This window comes from Gastrolobium bilobum, unplaced genomic scaffold (genome assembly GCF_033153095.1).
Source record: "Gastrolobium bilobum isolate Gb01-03AN ecotype WA unplaced genomic scaffold, APGP_CSIRO_Gbil_v1 utg1863, whole genome shotgun sequence".
In the NCBI taxonomy this organism is placed as follows: Eukaryota; Viridiplantae; Streptophyta; class Magnoliopsida; order Fabales; family Fabaceae; genus Gastrolobium; species Gastrolobium bilobum.
The window spans coordinates 428,901-448,906 of NW_026898976.1; the positions used below are offsets into that span (position 1 = coordinate 428,901).

The following is a 20,006-nucleotide window of genomic DNA, read 5'->3' on the forward strand; positions in this document are numbered from 1 at the left end:
CTTTCAATAAAGTCCAATAGGGTATAGTATGTAAGAAGAACATAAGAAACTTAAAGTCCATTTAGCTTAGAGTTAGGGTTTCTTGAAACTCATATATATTATACACTTGTAGTCATCAGCATCTCTAGTCTTCACTTGGCAGTTGCAGAGACTGAGACTGAGGTAAAGTCATTTCCCTGAAAGTAAAATAGTGCTCACACACTTCATATTTTCCCTTGAGACATAGTCTAAAAGATTTGTCACCGTCCAGCTTCAAGGAGGTTCTTCGTGCTGCGGCGCTGAGGTGAGCAGACCATGAAGAAGAATCATACATAGGAAGATTCTGCACAAGATATTTGCACCAAAAGGTAAATCAGTAAAACAATGATGATGCGTTTGCATCCGAAACCGCAATGTCTAAACTCTTTCGCTTATCAAATAATTCCTACAATTGGTATCAAAGTCGAATTACGTGTTTGGATGTGGATCTAGTTTTGATTTACAGTTTTCGTGTAATTAGCTAGCATGTGAAATATGGCACCTAAGTTTCTATGTTTGTTAGTATATATTGGCATGTGTATCCTTTATAATTCTTTTTATAAAAATCAATGCTTCTATTTGGTTTTTGGCTTTAATCCATGGTAGATATTTGGTTGTATTTACTTGAAAAAGGGTATTCTAATATATTATAAAATTGTAAATAATCTGTACAAAGGGTTCTCTATTTATAGAGAATATTTGACCTACTTTTAACCTAACGGGCTTGGCCCAATACAACAATAAATGACTAAATAAAAACTAAATAATAACTAAATCAATATTATTTACAACACTCCCCCTCAAGCTGAGGAATAAATATTTATCATTCCCAGCTTGCTAGTAAGTTCTTGAAATCTGTCTGAAGGAAGCCCCTTTGTTAATAGATCAGCCAATTGACGCCCAGTGGGAATGTATGGAATGGTAATCAACCCGCTATCAAGTTTCTCTTTGATGAAATGGCGGTCAACCTCAATATGTTTAGTCCGATCATGTTGAACTGGATTATGAGCTATACAAATAGCGGACTTATTATCACATAGCAGCTTCATAGGTCCCTCACATTTTATTTTGAGATCATCAAGAACAATTTTCAGCCACAGTAACTCACAAATGCCTTGAGCCATAGCTCGAAATTCAGCTTCTGCACTTGATCTGGCAACCACATCTTGTTTCTTACTTCTCCATGTCACCAAGTTACCGCAAAGAAACATGCAATAACCAGTGGTAGAACGGGTCAGTCACGGATCCAGCATAATCAGCATCTGTGTAGACTTCTAAAGATAGATTGCCATCACGTCGGAATAACAATCCTTTACCAGGAGTACCTTTAAGATACTGAAGAATTCTCTCTACTGCCTGCATGTGTTTTTCTTTTGGATCGTGCATAAACTGACTGACAACACTAACAACATAAGCTAGGTCTGGTCTAGTATGGGCCAGATATATCAATTTCCCAACTAGCCGTTGATATTGTCCTTTATCAACTAGAGGACTCTCTTCTTCATAGCCTATCTTGTGATTCTGCTCAATAGGAGTATTAGAGGGTTTACACCCGAGCTTTCCTGCTTCTTTGAGAAGATCAAGAACATATTTCCTCTGGCTGATAAAAATTCCTTTGCTTGAGTGAGCTACTTCTATCCCTAGGAAATATCTCAGTTTCCCAAGGTCTTTGATTTCAAACTCAGAGGCAAGCCGTGTTTGCAGAATCTGTCTCTCCACAAAATCATCACCTGTGATAATAATATCATCAACATATACAAGGAGCACAGTAAGCTTCCCATTTTGGGAGTGCTTGAAGAAAAGAGTGTGATCTCTTTGGCTCTGTCTGTATCCTAAGGTCATCATAACCTTAGTAAATCTTCCAAACCAAGCACGAGGTGACTGCTTCAATCCATACAAGGCCTTTTTTAATCTACAAACTTTATTTTCCCCCTTCACAGAATCAAAACCAGGCGGGATTTCCATGTAGACTTCTTCTTCTAACTCACCATTGAGGAAAGCATTTTTCACATCAAATTGATTTATATCCCAATTGTAATGGGCAGCAAGGGATAACAAGATTCTCACTGTATTCATCTTTGCAACTGGAGCAAAGGTTTCTTCATAATCAATGCCATAGGTTTGAGTGTAACCTTTGGCCACTAATCGAGCCTTATATCTCTCAAGAGTGCCATCAGAATTATATTTCAGGGTATAAACCCATCTGCACCCTACTGCTTTCTTTCCGTTGGGTCTATCAATAACCTCCCATGTTTTATTTTTCTCCAAAGCATTCATCTCCTCTTGCATGGCTTGAGCCCAATTCCTATCTTTCAAGGCTTCATGTACTGATTTTGGGATTGCAATAGAATCTAGTGCTGAAACAAAGCTTTTGTGCTGCACAGAAAGATTAGCAGAGGAAACAAAGTGGGAGATAGGGTATTGAGTACAAGAGGGACAGGAGGAACAAGTTTTCTTGTGACAAGATATTTTTCCTTTTCTAAGAGCAATAGGTAAGTCATCAGAAGTAGAAGCAATGGGTAAGTCATTAGAGATATCAGAAGAAATAGACAAATCATGAGAGGAAATAATATTAGAATCAGAAACAGGAGATTCAGAAGAAATAGGAGATTCAGGACTTACCAGTGGTTCAGACGATTGAGGTTGCTGGTGAGACAGTATGGGTTGTATCTCAGGTGTATTTGAAGGTTCTGACACACCAGGAGCAGACACACTAGGAAGAGAGAAGATTGATCCAGACTCAAAGAAGGAAGGGGACGAGTCTTCTGAAGAACTATTCTCCCCCTGACGATGAGGACCCAGGAAATAAGATTCAGATTCTTGAAAGGTGACATCCATAGAAACAAAAAATTTCCGACTTGGTGGATGATAACACTTGTACCCTTTTTTATAAGGGTTATAACCAAGGAAGACACACTTAAGAGCCCTAGGATCCAACTTACTCCGATGTTGTTTATGAACATGGATAAAGGCAACACATCCAAACACTCTGGGTGGAAGGCTCTGCAATATGGGAACAGAAGGAAAGAAGGAAGTCATGGAATGAATAGGACTGATATTGTTAAGGACCCGTGAAGGTAAACGGTTGATCAAAAAAGTTGCAGCTAATACTGCTTCTCCCCAATAAGAACTAGGAACAGATGTCTGAAAAAGTAGTGCTCTAGCAACTTCAAGAAGGTGACGATTTTTCCTTTCAGCAACCCCGTTTTGTTGAGGGGTATCAACACATGTGAGCTCATGAATCATACCTTTGTCTGAAATGAATTGTGACAGGCGTTGGTTGACGTACTCAGTACCATTATCAGATCTGAGTCTTTTAATACCCTTACCAAACTGAGTCTCAACCATGTGATGAAACCGAATAAATATCTCTGGTACTTCAGACTTGTCTTTCATCAAGTATATCCATGTTATCCGAGTACAATCGTCAATAAAAGAAACAAACCACCTAGCACCTGAAACACTGTGCACTTTAGAAGGGCCCCAAACATCAGAATGGATAAGAGAAAAAGGTTCTCTGCTTTTAATAGTGCTAGAAGGAAATGACACTCGATGGTGTTTTGCAAATTCACAAACATCACAATGAAAGGTCTCAACCGACTTATTGAGAAACAGAGAGGGGAACATAGACTTCAAAAGACTAAATGGTGGATGCCCGAGACGCTTGTGATGGAGCCAAATCATAGACTCTGCAGTAGAAGGATGTCGTGTCATTAATAACTGATTTTTGCTAGCATGGTCTGGAAGGAGATGATACAACCCATCCTGTTCATTAGCAACTCCAATTGTCTTCTTCGTGGTAAGATCCTGAATAAGACAATGAGAAGGAAAAAATGTGATAGAACAATTCAAATCAGTTGTAAGTTTTTGAGTGGAGATAAGATTAGTAGAAAGCTGAGGAACATAAAGAACATTTTTAAGAAACAAGGAAGGTTGAATTTGAATGTTACCAGAACCAATAACTGATTTATGGGATCCATCAGCTACGGATATAGTATGACTACCAACAGTAGGATGATAAGAACAAAATAACTCAGTACGACAAGCCATATGATCAGTTGCACCAGAATCCAAAATCCATGAGGTTTTAAAATCAGTGCAAGAAGCAAGAAGAGATATAGAACGTGTGCTCTTACCAGATAAGATCGAAGAACTATCATGCTCAGCCATTCTTTAACAAAAAAAGTTAACAACCAGCGATAAAATCAACCAAACAGAATATCAAATGACCTCTGATCAGAAAAATAATTATAGATCCAGACAGAAGACAAGAAGACGAGAAGAATGGTGGTGGTCCGGTCCAAAAACACGGCCGCACGCGCCTCCACGCGCCGGAGAAAGGAGCTGCGCGTGGGATTCACTCGCCGGGAAAGGGGCGGCGCGTGAGAGCGCGTGGATGGACTTCGCCGGCTAAGATTTTTCTGGTGTGGTCGTCCGGTGAGCGCACACCTGTCTGTGGGTGGTCGCGGTTGAAAAGTCGCCGGAAAGTGGTCCAAACGGTGAAGACAGATCTGATTGGAGGCGATCGGAGGTGTTTCGGTCGTTTGTGGCGGAGGAACACTGCGTAGAATGATAGATCGGAGAAAAAATAAGGTCAACAATGGTCCCCTTGGTCCAAAAGGTCCCCGGAAAAATTTTCCGGTGGCGGCTAATGGCGGCAAGAGGCAAAGAAATTAGGGTTTTGTTAAAAAAGAAGATAATATGTGCGGAAGCAAAGCCCTCAGATCGAGAGCTCTGATACCAACTTGAAAAAGGGTATTCTAATATATTATAGAATTGTAAATAATCTGTACAAAGGGTTCTCTATTTATAGAGAATATTTGACCTATTTTTAACCTAACGGGCTTGGCCCAATACAACAAAGGGCTTGGCCCAATACAACAATAAATGACTAAATAAAAACTAAATAATAACTAAATCAATATTATTTACAACATATTTTCTTGGGTTGTAACAAGGAGGCTAATCTCTTATGATTAGGTTTCCTCCTTGATTTTTTATTTTATTTTTTTATATATTTTCGTTGTATTATAAAAATTGTAATGAAAGAAAACCAAGAAGATGCGAAAAAAAGACATTCACGACTATTTTGTACTTGTTCATGATGAATACGACCTTTGATCGAAAAATTGAGACTGCAGAAAGATTCAGAACAAAAAATCAAGTCAAACAAAAGTTGAATCACACAAAACGGAGACCGAACGCTCCTTTACTCTCCACCAGAAATTTGTGCGAGTAGGCTTCACTCTCTGGAGAAGATAGGGCGTGTGAGAGCGCGTGGGAGCACTGTTTGGGGCGATTTCGGTGGCCGTGGCTTCATCTCATCAAGGTCCTATAAAATTTCGTATCAATCGGACGTCATACGGAGGGGCAACAATCGTAACGACTTGAGTTTCCAAGAAAGAGATTAGGATTTCTTGCCAAATTTTGGTATTTTGAGCCTTTAAGGCCACGGTTGTCAAAAAGGCTTGAAATAGAACCCATGGACCAAAAGGAAGGAGGAAATGGGTTGAAAAGTTTTCAGTTCCAATTTTTTTTTTCTTTAAAAAATCATGGATTAAAGTTTAATTTATAATTGCTTTATTTTTATGAATTGATGAGAGAACATGCCATATAGAATAAGTGATGTCATATTGTTGAATAAATTGTTAATTATACGAGCATGGTGTCTGTTATGTTTGTACGACTAGATTAATAGTCATTACTCATTATGGTCATCAACTCATATTTCGAAATTTAAATGTAATAGTTATTACATTTGATAGGCTAAATTAATGGTCATTGAGACATTAATTATAATTTATGAAATATGTGTATAACAAATTTAATAAATTAATGATTGTTATGAAAATTATTTTGATTTCAAATTATCCTCATAAATGATAATTATTATGATTGCTAAGATCTAGATTGATAATTAAGTCAATTAATTGGATGATTTAAATCTATAAAAATAATTAAAAAAATTCCTAAAAGATAATTAAGTCAATTATTTGGATGATTTAAATTTAAAAAAACAATTAAGTCAGTTATTTAGATGATTAATAACAAACTATTCTTTTAGGAATTTTTTTTAATTTTTTTTCTAGATTTAAATCATCTAAATAACTGACATAATTATTAATCTAGATTTCAGGAATCACAATAATTATCATTTATGAGGATAATTTGAAATCAAAATAATTTTTATAACGATCATTAAATTATTAAATTCATTATGCACATATTTCAAAAATTAAAATTAATTTCATAATGATCATTAATTCAGCCTATCAAATAAAATAACTATTACATTTAAATTTTGAAATATGAATTAATTACTATAATAACTATTAATCTAGTTGTACAAACATAACAGTCATCATGCTCATGTAATTAACAATTTATGCAACAATATGACATATGGCATGTTATCTCATTAAGCACGTTATCAATCGTATAATTCATTTATTCATAAAAAAAAAATTTTAATCCATGGTTTTCTAGAGAAAAATAAAATAAAATTACAAATTGGAAATGAAAACTCTTCAGCCCATTTCCTCCTTCCTTCTGGTCCATAGGTTCTATTTCAAGCTTTTTTGACAACCATAGGCTTAGAGGTGGCCAGAAAACCTAACCTCTTTCTTGAAAACTCTAGCTGTCATGACTGTTGCACCTCCATATGACGTCCGATTGATACGAAATTTTACAGGCAGGACCACCTCGATGAGACGAAGCCACGACCACGGAATCGACCCCAAATGGAGCTGGCACGTGCTCCTACACGCCCTATATTCCCCATAGAGTGAAGCCCACTTGCAGAGACTTTCGGTGGAGAGTGAAGGAGAGTCTAACCTCTGTTTTGCGCGATTCAACTTTCATTTGACTCGATTTTTCGTTCTAAACTTTTCTACAGTCTTGAATTTTGGATCGGAGGTCGTATTCATTACGAAGAAGTACAAAATAACCGTGAATGTCGTTTTTTTTACATATTATTCGTCTTCTTTCATTATAATTTTGTAATACAACGAAAATATATAAAATATTGAAATACAAAATCAAGGAGGAAACCTAATCATAAGGGATTAGCCTCCTGGTTACGACTAAAGAAAATACAACCAAATCTCTACCATGGATTAAAGCCAAAAATCAAATAAAAAGCATTGATTTTTATAAAAGGAGTTATAAAGGATACACATACCAATATATAATAAGAGATATAGAAAATCTAGGTGCCATATTTTACAATGCTAACTAGTTACTTGAAAATTGTAAATCAAAACTAGATCCACATCCAAACACGCAATCCAGGCTCTGATACCAATTGTAGGAGCAATTGCATATGCGGATGCATTTTAAACCATCGTGGTTTGGATGTAAAAGATCATCATTGTTTTACAATTATCTTTTGGTGCGCAGATCTCGCGCATAATCTTTCCATGTATGATTCCTCTTCACAAATTCTTCACCTCAGCGTCGCAGCACGAACAACCACCTTGAAGCTGGACAGTGGCAGTTCTTCATACTATGTCTCGAGGGGAAATGAGAAGTGTGTGGGCACTCACTCACTTTCAGGTAAATGACCCACCAAGTAAAGACTAGAGAGGCTGATGACTATAAGTGTAGAATATATATGGGTTCCAAGAAACCATAGCCCTAAGTTGAATGGACTTTAGGTTTCTTTGTGCTCTTCTTACACACTAGACCCTATTGGGCTTTAGTGAAAGAGAAAAATCCAACAGGTAGATTATTCGCAATATGCCTTTCAAGTGTCAATGACTAATTATTTTAAAAGCCTATAACTATTACATGAATCATAAATGCAAATAATTGGTTTTTCATTTATAACCCATTCTTTATGGCAAAAACTATTTTTCAATCTTGAAAGCAGACAATGAAGCCGTAATAATATAAATATGAATGATGCAATCAATGAAGTTATGATCACATGTCAAATTAAGAAGATCAACTATCCCATAAGCAACCTCACAGATCACATCAATCAAGAAAATGAAGAATACACACTATATATCATACAGTATTCTGAACATACATAATGTGTCATGGAAAAATATACATAGAAATCCATGTGAGCGTCTAAATAAAGAAACAGTAGTACCTATAACTACACACTGCAGATATTTATATCGAGTTTAGTAGCTAATGCTACAAAAACTGGTTTATTCAAGGACATGACTAGTGAATTTTTCGCACAAAATCTACTTGGGAACCCAAACAACGTGATCCTCAGGAAGGAAGTGGCAAACAGGAACGGTTCCTGGCTTAACTTTGAGCACTTTAAAGGCCAAATGCTTGGGATTCCATTCTGATGTGTCTGTATGGCATACTGCTACTGCTTTAACTCTGATTCCATTAACACCCTCCAAAGGAACATAGTAAGCTCTGGTTGTTTCTGTTTTGTGACAGTAAAAGACAGCATATGGATAATTCTGCTTATGACACACAACAACATTGTCCCCTGCTAACTTTTTTACTCCTTGGGTTATAGTGTATTTTTGCAACCTTGTTCTTTCTTTATCAGCTACTTCTGTAGACACTACCTCAACATTTTTTCCAAGCTTTGAAGTGCTAAAATCAACCATAGATTCCAGTGAAGTTGCACAATACTTTTCCTCTCCTTTAATCCCCTTATCTTCACACTCATTGATGGTATTTTTCACAATCCCAGCCTCCTCAGACTCTGGTTTGAGAGAAAACCTGTTAAGTATATCTTTCACCTTGTTTGACGAAAAGGGTATTGAATTCGCAACTTGGCGAGGCAAGAATGTGGCAACGTTGGAGCTCCTAGTGAAGTGCAAGTCCAATTTTGTTCCAGGATGCAAGTCTTTTTCTAAGAAGAAGAGTGCCACGTTAGGGTTATCATGTAATTGGGTCTTAGTCGCAGCATACTCGTATAGAAATGGTGATTTATCTGGCCCAACTACAACATGTACGGGCTTTCCCTTATGCCCTGCACTCACTGAAACTCCTCCACCTTTTCCACCAATGTTGACATCGGTACCACTTCCTTTACCTGCATGCACATTTACGCTTCCTTTTCCAACATTCACTGAGGTGGCTCCGGGCTTTCCTTTCCCTGCATCAACACTTACACCACCCTTCCCTACACCTACATTGGTGCTTTTGTCTCCTACCAAATCTGCAAAATTATATAATTAACTAGCTGATTGTTAGTTGATAGAGGCCAACTATAGCTACTATTACCATAAGATGTGTATACTTTTCAGAGCTAACGATGTGCAATAAATGGTTCCATAGTTTATGATTAAAAATAGCTTAGTTCAGTATTTTGACCAAAAACTAAACCCTGTTTTAGGCCCATATGTAAAAGAACAAAACAAATGGTAAAATCACATATTTTATTCAAATTTAAAATTAAAATATAACAAACATAAACATAATGTTTTAATTTTTTTTGTGACAAAATATAAAAATTAACAATTATTTTGGGTGCATGATCCTAAATAATGCAATTCGCTCACACCCTTACTTCTGAAAAGCGTACCACCTTTTAAATTTTCACGTTAACAAGGCCCAATTTGTAATGGGTGGGTTCGTCTATTCATAAGAAGGCGTACTGCAATACTTACAAATGGCCCAGCCAATTTAAGTTGGATCCAATTATAATATTGGGCATCCCATCTTTGTCATTCTTACACCTCGTGCATGAATTCAAGCCAACCGTTCAGTACAAATGCAGTAAAACAGTGTGTGTGTGTGTGTGTGACAGCTGTGCATGAATTCAAGCCAACCTTTCGGTAAAATTGTAAAAATGCAGTAAAACAGTGTGTGTGTGACTATAGTTTAAAGTATTAAAATCGGGTGTATATAATGTTTTATAAATTTTAGGTTAACTTATTCATCCATTTTTTATACTTTAACTCAAAATTCAATTTTGCTCTGCAGTTTAAAGTCATCCAAAAAGTTCTTATAATATTTAAGTAATGCAAAATATTTCATATTAATTACATTTGTGTTCTACTTAGAATAAAATTATAGGGACCTAATAAATACCATTTTACTTCTTAAAAAATTATCGGAACATTTTTAAAGGGTTGTGAACTGTTAGGATTAAATTGAATTTAAACTGAAACTTCAAGTATTAAATGTGTAATTTAACCAAAATTTGAACCGAATGAGAAAAGAAATTCTATTGATAAGTTACACCCACAGAAAAAAGGGTTTGTTGATTCCAATCATATGCATATCGAAAGGTTATCATGCTTAAATGAAAACTTCAAATACGAAGCATTAAATAAAAAATAAAATATTTAATATACTGATAACATAAAAAGTATTTATTAAATTTTTTATTTATTAAAAATATTTAATATGAAATATTAATACTATTCAATTAGCGCCTCGTTACTTGTTAACCGAAACCTTTTTTTAATGTATATTTTAACGCAGCATATGAAGTTTGAAATTGAGTCCTCTGTAAATATATACAGGATGTGCAAATTTGAGGCTCTGAGATAGCAAAGATGCAATGTTTTTCTTCCTTAAAAAAAAAAAAAAAACTGATTTCTATGTTAGTTAAGTTCTTTTAAAATTTTTGCAATACAAACAGGTTTGGCTGGTAAGATATGGAAGTGAATACAGTTACATACTAATTAGAAATTGATAGATTATCTACACACACAAAAAAGAAAAGAAAAGAAAGTTGATGGATTTGTGAAACATACAATATGAATGCAATTGTTTGAACCTTATAATATATATCACTTGCTTTTTCCAATTTCTCCCCTGAACTCTTTCAGGATTAGAGGTGAGTTTAGGTCCAATGGTCCATTAGCGACATACGCTCTGATGTACTTAAATCTTGGTCTTGCCTATTGATTCCGCTAATATACTAATATATTTAAAAGTCTTAGTATGCCTTTAATGTTTGAATAAACTAAAGTTATTATGATTATTCTCCTGATGAGGGGATTGAAATAATTTGCATAAGTTTATAAGTTCGAATATCAGTACTTCCATTGTATAGGGAAATTTTTTTCTAAATAAACTTTCGGAATATTTTAAGTTTTTAAAAAGATCATGTGAGACCTAAAGCCTTTTAAACAGATTTTCAGTAAAGTTTAAGCATTAAAAACAGTACTCTTTTTCCCGTATTATAGTTTTAGATTCTCGACTGGTAATAATTTACAATTGAACTTGAACTTAATTACAACGTGTACTGACCCAGATGAAGGATATCAGTGATAGCTTTTGGCATGGGCGTGGTAGGAAGCACGGACTTCCAGTAAAATTCAGGAGGCAAGGCAGCATGGGTTGCCACCACCGCAAGCTGCAAATTAAATTAAATACAAAACCTCGTTAGCATCAATTCTAACAAACATCGAATATGTATGAGTGCGCATTAATTTAACTATACTAATATTAAGGGTAAATTGTTAAATATTTATCCGTTATTTGTCATAAAAATTAATAAATATATCACTACCTATCAAAATGAAATTCCCATGACCTTTATAGGTATTCTAACAATTCCCTATTCCAAATAAAAGTAAAGGAAGAAATCGTGCTTTCGTAATATTTGAAGAAAAAAGAAACCACAACTTGAAGAAAAGTAATAATAAAAAGCACGTTTCAGTTGCTCGGAAGTTGAAGCTCACATTGAGTAAAGTGAAAATGGATAGGAGAGGATACTCCATACTGGAAAGCAAAGCTGCAACCTTAATCTTGTCGATGATAAGGGGAGAAATTTATAGGAACTAAACGCGAGGCAGGGTAATTTATAATGATATCAAAGTTGCCTCGCAGCATATTTATATGCCCAAGATATAGTTATAATTATTAGAAAATGGTTTCTAGAATCGGTTGCTTGAAAATAAACTTACCACCAATATTATCATGCATTTTAAATACTTCAACTGCCTCGGTTCCACTGACTTTAATCACCCTTATTGTCTTTGTGTAAGTAGGACCGTAGAGATAGAGATGGACATTGAGAGGGAGAATTTGTTCTCTATGTCTTTTTTATAGGTATTTAATGAAAGTATGAAATATTGAAAGGGAGAATTCGTTCTAAGGCATGCCGGTGGTTGAGAAGATGAGAGAACATAAATTGAGGTGATTTGGGCACGTAATGAGAAGGCCTCTGTATGCTCCCGTAAGAACATAAGTTTGTTACCAAGCGCTCAACACAAAAAAAGTAGAGGTAGACCGAAACTTATTTGGGGGAAGGTAGTAAAACAAGATTTAATGGAGTAAGATATGGATTGGTGGACGGTATGCCTTAGAACGGAATGGAGAAAATCTATAAACAATGGTGGAGGGTTAGACCCGTTGTTATTACTATGTTCCAGATGGTCTATTTTTAGTCCTTTTACCCTTTATTTCCCTTACTCCTTCTTTTCCCTCTTTTTTTTAACTTATATATATATAGATATATACGGAAAAGTGTTTGTTATTTTAAATGACAGAAAGTTATGTCATTTTAAGAGAGATACAGACACATAAAATTTGAATTTTAATTAAAAAAACCACCTACTTTCTCTCTCCCATGATTTCCGTTTTTCTGTGTCTATCTCTCTCCTAAAATGACATAATTTATGTCATTTAAAATGACAAATACCAAACTCATATATATATTTACTATTCTATTTATTTATTTTTATTTTTACTTTTCTTTTTCTTTTTTCAATCTTTTTGTATCTTTTATTTGAGTTCATCTACCACCGACCTCAATTAATTTGGGATAAAGGTGTGGTTGATAATTGATATTAATGTTGATGTTGTTAATGAAAGTACTTAAAATATTCATCACTTCAAATATTTTTCCGTTTTAAACTGATTAACACTTTAAAAGTTTTAATTTCTTTTAAATTATTAATCACTTTAGAAAATCAAGAAAATATTAATTGTTGTTGTTTTATCTTTATCTTTTAACATCTCCATTAAGTGAAATAACAGAGCATTAAAGATAATATAACTTATTTTTCTTAAAATCAAAAGTATTTGTTCATCTTCTTAATCATTGTATAAAACCCTCAAGGATAATTATTTTTAAAAGGATTGAATAATTAAAGTAATTTAATGAAAAATATTAAATATTTACTAACTAGTGTCCGGAAGACTTAAATTTGTTACATATACTCCTAAAACGTCAAGTAAGTTTGTGCGCACTCCTTTTGGATCTTAACATTTTAATTAATGATCACAAGACTAATTACTCACTTATATATTTATTTATTTTTAGTTTTTAGAATAAAAAATAAGGCTGAATTATTAAATATGCAAGTGAATGATGAATCTTAATATTAATTAAGGATAAAATATCAAAACGTAAATAATGATCTCAGATGAAGCTCCACAAACATGCAATACTTTATCCAAAAAAATATTTTTTCATGTTGCATAAAAATTTAATTCTCATGTTATGATCTTTCGATTTAAGTGTAATTTTTTTATTTTTTTCTCTTTTTAGTAAATGTGAAGCTCACCGTTAATTTAAGTTACAACATGATTATTCATTCTCATATCAAACCCCTACTTTATCCTTGGAAACACTCGTTATCAAAGAATTGGCAAATGACAAGGTGTCGATTGGTCGGAGATATATGAGTGATCCTTGCTTAACTATCAATACGCTCAAATTCATCTGATTTGATGCTATACTCGCAATTATTGAAGCATGGTTTAAATTGTGTTGACTTTATACGATGTTAAGATGGATTAGATAACAGACAACTACTTAAAATTTATTAGAGGCGCACTGTTGTATCGTAACTTATGGGCACATCACGGTTTTCTTCGTTCACACTGTACTTCTTTTTACCAAGAAAAGCAGTGACAGTAGATTTTTGATTTATGTTTATCTTATTTTATATGAGATAAATAATTCTTTTACACACATAAAAAGGAGTTGGATCTCACCACTCTTTTTTCTCTCTCCTCTTATCTATGGGTTCCACTTATACTTTTATTTCTACAACATGAGGTAATATTTTTTTTACAACATAAGAAAAATATATCCCTAGTTGGGTTTATATTTTCTTATTTACATAAGAAAACATATCTCCAACCATAGATACAATTTTCAATGTGGAATCCATTTGTAATTAAAAAAATAAAATAAAAAGCTGAATTTGAAACTATTTATGTGTCTGTAGAAAAAATTGTTCTTTTATGTAACATAAGAAAACATAAACCCATCTTCTAATTAAAATAACAAGTTACTTTTTAAAAGTTGTTTAATTAAGATAATAATTTGGAAAAAATGCTAAATATTACAAATGTATTTTCGGAAAATAACTTGTAGAATAAGAAAATAAAAAAGGTTGATTTATTGTGTTTACTTAATTATCTTTTTACTCTTCAATGTTATTGTTTTCTCTTTCTCTAACAAATATTGATTAAGCATTTACAACTTCCGTAAATGTTATACAAAATAACATCATTATTGGAACATACACGTCACACGATATACTTCTCAATTTAGATATATTAGCCAATTCAACCTAATTATGACTTCTTTAGATTTTGCCCCATTTCGGCTTATTTGTGGCCAAATCTTTATTCATTGATTTTTTTTTTTACCAAGGTGTGAGTTCCAATTAAGCTTTGAACCTTAGCTATAGAAGTAAAAATCTCTAGGCAAAGAGGGTGAGGTAACGTACACTGCTTATCCTTCCAATAAGGTCAAGTTTAGGTAAACATGGACTGATGGACGTGGCTATTAGTGAAACCAATAACTTGATACGGTAATATATTTGAAAATGGCTATTCAACCACCTACTAATTAATTGGTATATATATATGAGATCCCTTCTTGTTGGTATGAACAAAAAATTTCCTCTTTCTTTCTCCATGTTCATAAATGGCACAAATATACTAATAGATGACTAAGACACTTCGTCGTTTGTTGGCAACTTTGATCTCTACCTTCCAGTGCACTCATTTACCTGTCTTCGTTGAAAAAAGGTCATGGCAAATATAATTTTGGGGAAACATTTTCGTAATACTAAATTTGAAGCGTTTACGCATGCATACTTCAACTTCATAATTTTATACTAACTATTATTGAGGCAGATTTTTTGACGAAATTTAATTTATTTTTCGTCGAAATTTATCTTCTGTAAAAAATTATTATAATATTTTTTAACGAAATTTTATTCATTTTCTGTCGTAAAATTTAGATGAAATTATTTTTCCGTTGAAAATTTTTAAAACATTTTCAACGAAATTTCAAAGATTTTCTGTTATAAAATTTTGATGGAATATATTTTTTGTCGAAACTTTCCACGGAAATTATTCCGTCGAAAGTTTTTTACGAAAATTATTTTCACAAAAAAATTTCGACCGAAATTATTTCTGTTAAATTTTTTTGACGGAATATCTAATTCCATCGAAAAAATTGTTATCAATGAAGAAATATTCAGCGGTTTCAAAACCGTCAAAAATGTAATTTTTGACAAAATTATAATTATTTTTCGCGGAATTTTTTCATCAAAAAAATGATTTTTTAGTAGTGTATTAGTCTCCCATTTCCATGCTAAGCACTTTCCCTACTCTTGGTTTTGACGAAGAACTAGTTCACCGGGCATGTTTAGTGTACCCGATAGGATAAGGCTTAATAAGATACGATTTAATAGTATAAAATTTGATTAAATTTTAATATTATTTCTTGTTTGACATGATATTGTATAAAATAATATGTTATATAAAATAATATTATTCGGTGTTTGGTAATGTATTATATAATACTAAATATGATAAAAATAAATATTTTTGATAAAAATACCTTTTAATAAAAAATATATATAATTCTTCCAAATATATCATATGATATTAATTTTTATGAAAATTTATCTAGGATAAAACGACTTTTCATTTTGAACGTAAAAGCCATGTGTTTGATATAGAAAATAGTACATAAAAATATTATATCATCTCAATGCATGGTGAATATTCTAATTTATTACATAGAGACACATTATATTATAATTAATAATTTTAAACTCTTCTAATTATTTCCTTTTATAATTTTCTTAATTATTAAATAAAAATATTTAAGTAACAAATTGTGATTCAACCTAACATTGCAGGTTATTGAAAGCGGGAGAGAGAAAAACGAAAACCCATTCACACTTTCTTTCTTGATTCGTTATCGGGAAAACAAGACGGGAAATATTATTTTTATGCAATATAAGACAATATTTTTTTTCACCTATTTTTTGTATAGTTTAATTTTTTTTTTTTTTATAAATAAGGGGAGACCACCGTGATTATATCTATAATAGAAAAGAATTATTTTATTACATGAGATTAATAAAGACAAAATAAGGAACAAGTTGCCAATACCACAATTTCTTCTCTCCAAGAACTACTCAGACAACACGCGCGAGAACATTCCCATCGACGATTTCCGTCAATACAGCCGAAGCTCCACATATCACAAGGACGATTTCTTCAGCTACGGTTTCTTCAGCAACCTCGTCGACCAGAGCTTCCACAACTACGCCGCCGGATCCACGGCCTTCACTTCTTGTCCCCAGACCTTTTTTTATGAAGAAAAGGAGAAGAAGAAAAAGCAAAAAAATAAAAAATAAAAAGATTACAGTAGGGAAGAGGAAGATGATAAAGGATAAACCTAATATATCAATTTTTTATCAGATTTAATCCCACATTTCTAGTCTGATTATATAATATATCATTTTGATATATTAAAGAATTCTCTTATATAAATTATACTATATAATAAGGATAATGTTTTTCTCCTTTCACATGACATAACCAATTTTTCTACAGACACATAAAAGTGGATCCATCAATTCTTTTATTTTATTTTATTTTTAAATAGTAGCCCCACAATTAAGTATCTCTATGACATGACTTAAGAAATTTTCTATAACATTATACTTATCTTTCCCATATAATAATTACATTAAACAACTATACAAACATCATAATGTATAATATAACCTTATATATCACATAAAACTCTGCCAAAAATGGTCCACCTTGATTCGGCTTGACTTATAAGCATTTAGAAAATTGATCAATGCATTTTCTTTTGGTGTACATTGGTGTACGCATATTACTTTGTACATCAAAATTTTGCAGAGAATTGGTTATTACTTTAGATTCCTTTGCAAAATTTGTGATTAAACTCTACGTAGAAACCAGTAAATTAATTTGATCCACTATAATATAAAGTTTGGTATAATATTATTTAATGATGTTTTGAGATACTATTAAAAAATTAGGCTTCTTAAAATATAGCTGTGACAATTAAATCTTTTTAATCATAAAATATAATTAATCTACAATGTGAAATACTTGTCATAGTGAAAAAAAGGTTGGCTAAAATGAACATTCTAATACTTGTTTGACAAAACATAATCATGTCAATTTGAACTTAATAAAGCCTGCAAGACACGTTATATAATAAAATACACGACATTTGATCTTAGCTAACAGACCAAGACTCATAAAATAAAATATGTTGCAAACATTATTTGATTAAAATATTTGATGTAATATTTAAAATACTGATTTCATACAATGTTAGTAGCTATTTTTTTTGTTTAATAATTAGTATTACTACTACTATTATAGAAGTAGTGCGCTTGCCGGTGGATGTCTGAGATGATCACATCACAACACAACCCACTTTTTGTAATATTTTTCCGTTAATACTGATATAAACTGTATTTGTACTTAGTCCGAATAGTGGGCTGTCTAGAGAGAGTAAAGACCAATTCAAAAAATAAAATAAAATATATAGACCAGAGTACTAGATAGAATGGCTGTTTCAAAAATAATTTTATTTTATTTAAAAAAGAATTTTTTGATAAGGTATGTTTTGTAAAAATAATTCTAAAAATTATAACTATTTTTTAGTTTTTAAAATAAAATTTAGATGACATATATAAGTTATTTTTTTTTTTTTGTATTTTGACTTTTAAGTTTTAACTTTCCAAACAAAAAAAAATAAAGAAAACACTTATTTCATTAATTATTTTACATAACAAATTTAAAGGGGAAAAAACAGAACACAATCAAACAGACTCATTATGTATTCTTGAGTTTTTTGGTAGCTTTGATTTAGGCATAATGCCTGACTATTATAGCTTGGCGTTCAAGAGAACCTGGTATTCTTGTTCTTGATTTGATAAAACATTGAACTTATAGTAAATTATGCTCGAACTTATGACCTTTTATAAATTAATTAGACGGGGTTCGCTTCAAATTTTGTTTCAATTTTTATTAATAATTATAGAAACATTATCTTATGTCTACTTTATTTTTAATTATATATATGGCTTCAGGTGTGTTTGGTTTGTTTTAATTTTTACAAAAAATATCACATTGTTTTCTGTTTCATGTTTGTACCATTTCTTTTACAAATTCTTAAAAATTCAAAGAAACTGATATTTTAATAATTATTAATAAAAATATATCAACTGAAAATAAAAATTAAAAAATCCAAATACACTCTTAATTTAAGTTAATAATTAATAACTTATGAAGACTCATACTTTCAATTTTTCAAATAATAAGTAACTATCAATTTATATTTTATTACATAAACTACGGGATCAAATTTTATTTTCTTAACAGCGGTAACTTAAGTGGCATTTATATAAGTAAATTTTGATTGCTTGATCATGCTTTTAAGTCTTAGTCTACCAGTCCCTTTTAATAAAAATTATATGTTTTTCACTCCTGAACTTTCATTAATAGTGTTGTTAAAATAAACCAAATTACATCGATCAACTCATGGTTGATGGATCATTTTGCCCTTTTTTTTTTATCTCTTTCCAAAATATATATTTATCAATTTACATATCTTCTCTAATTATATATTAATCTGTTCCCGTTTATCAAATCTTAGAATTTGATAAATCATTTACTTAAATAAATATCAGTTAGATTTTGATAAAATGAAAGCAGATTTATATATAGTTTGAGAATAAAATAAAATAAAAATAAAAATTTAAAATAAGAGCAAAGGATCAATCAACCATCAACCCAAGTTCTCTAATAAAATATGGGTTTATCTTTGTTTTCTCATAGATTGACCACATTATAAATCAGTCAGAACTTTGAACCTTAAGTAATTTCCAAAAATTGGAGGGTTTAGACCCAAAATATATATGAGTTTAACCAATAAAATACTGATTTGGGCTGAAACTAGTTAGAAATAGAATTCTTCGTTCAGTTCTCTTCCTTAACGACAAAAAAAGGATTGATCAAATTCTAAACCCTAATAGGTATATTCATTAATTAATCCATTCTTTCTGGGTCAAGCACTTTAGGTTCTCATAAAAGCCATAGGCCCATGTCCAATTCCTATGTTTGGGCCTACACTCAAGATACGTATGTATTAAAATGGAAGTGTTCGTACAGTCACGGAAAACAGTAGGTCAAGGATAAAATCATAACTGAGCCCAGCTCTTAGGATTTCAAGTCGTGTTTTAAAATTCGACTCGGACCGGTCGGGTCGACTTGAGAATCGGATAGTTGGACCGTTTCTGCAGTCAACCCGGATTGAACCGGTTGGCCCGATGACCCGGGTTAGACCGATTATTTTTTTTTTTTTTTTAGTAATTTTTTTTTGTTGATAAGAACTCTTGAATTAAATCATATTCATATTTTAAGATGAATATGATTAAAAGTAAGGTGAAAATAATAAGGTACTTTAGATTAGTGCAGTTCGTTTATGTAATTTAGTTGCATCTTATAATGATTTCATGAAGTTAAATGGTGATAAACACTGGTGGTCTCATGATCTCATCTCAACGGTGGACATTTTTCTCTTAGTGTATATTTCACGTATACTATTTGTTATCATGATTTAATTTATCCGTATTATGTCAAACACAAAAGGTGCATTTAACTTATATTGCAATTTTAATCCAATATGAGGATATGGTCCAGAGCCAGAAGCTTACAAGTATATAATATTTGCTATCATTGAAAATCAATTTATTTTTTGAAGCTCATTGATAGTATTCTTATGTGAATTTTATTAATAT

At 32.1% G+C, this 20,006-nt stretch overlaps 1 protein-coding gene across 1 annotated transcript; it reads right to left on the minus strand.

Annotated features, from left to right (window-relative positions):
• Positions 1–7,999: 7,999 nt before the first annotated feature.
• On the minus strand, positions 8,000–11,809 carry LOC133286003 (BURP domain protein RD22-like). The gene is made up of 3 exons (XM_061483335.1): positions 11,637–11,809; positions 11,203–11,308; positions 8,000–9,157 (listed from the first exon to the last, which is right to left on the minus strand). The coding sequence occupies exons 1-3, from the start codon at positions 11,673–11,675 to the stop codon at positions 8,217–8,219; spliced, it is 1,086 nt and encodes a 361-aa protein (XP_061339319.1). The 5' UTR covers positions 11,676–11,809; the 3' UTR covers positions 8,000–8,216.
• Positions 11,810–20,006: the final 8,197 nt, after the last annotated feature.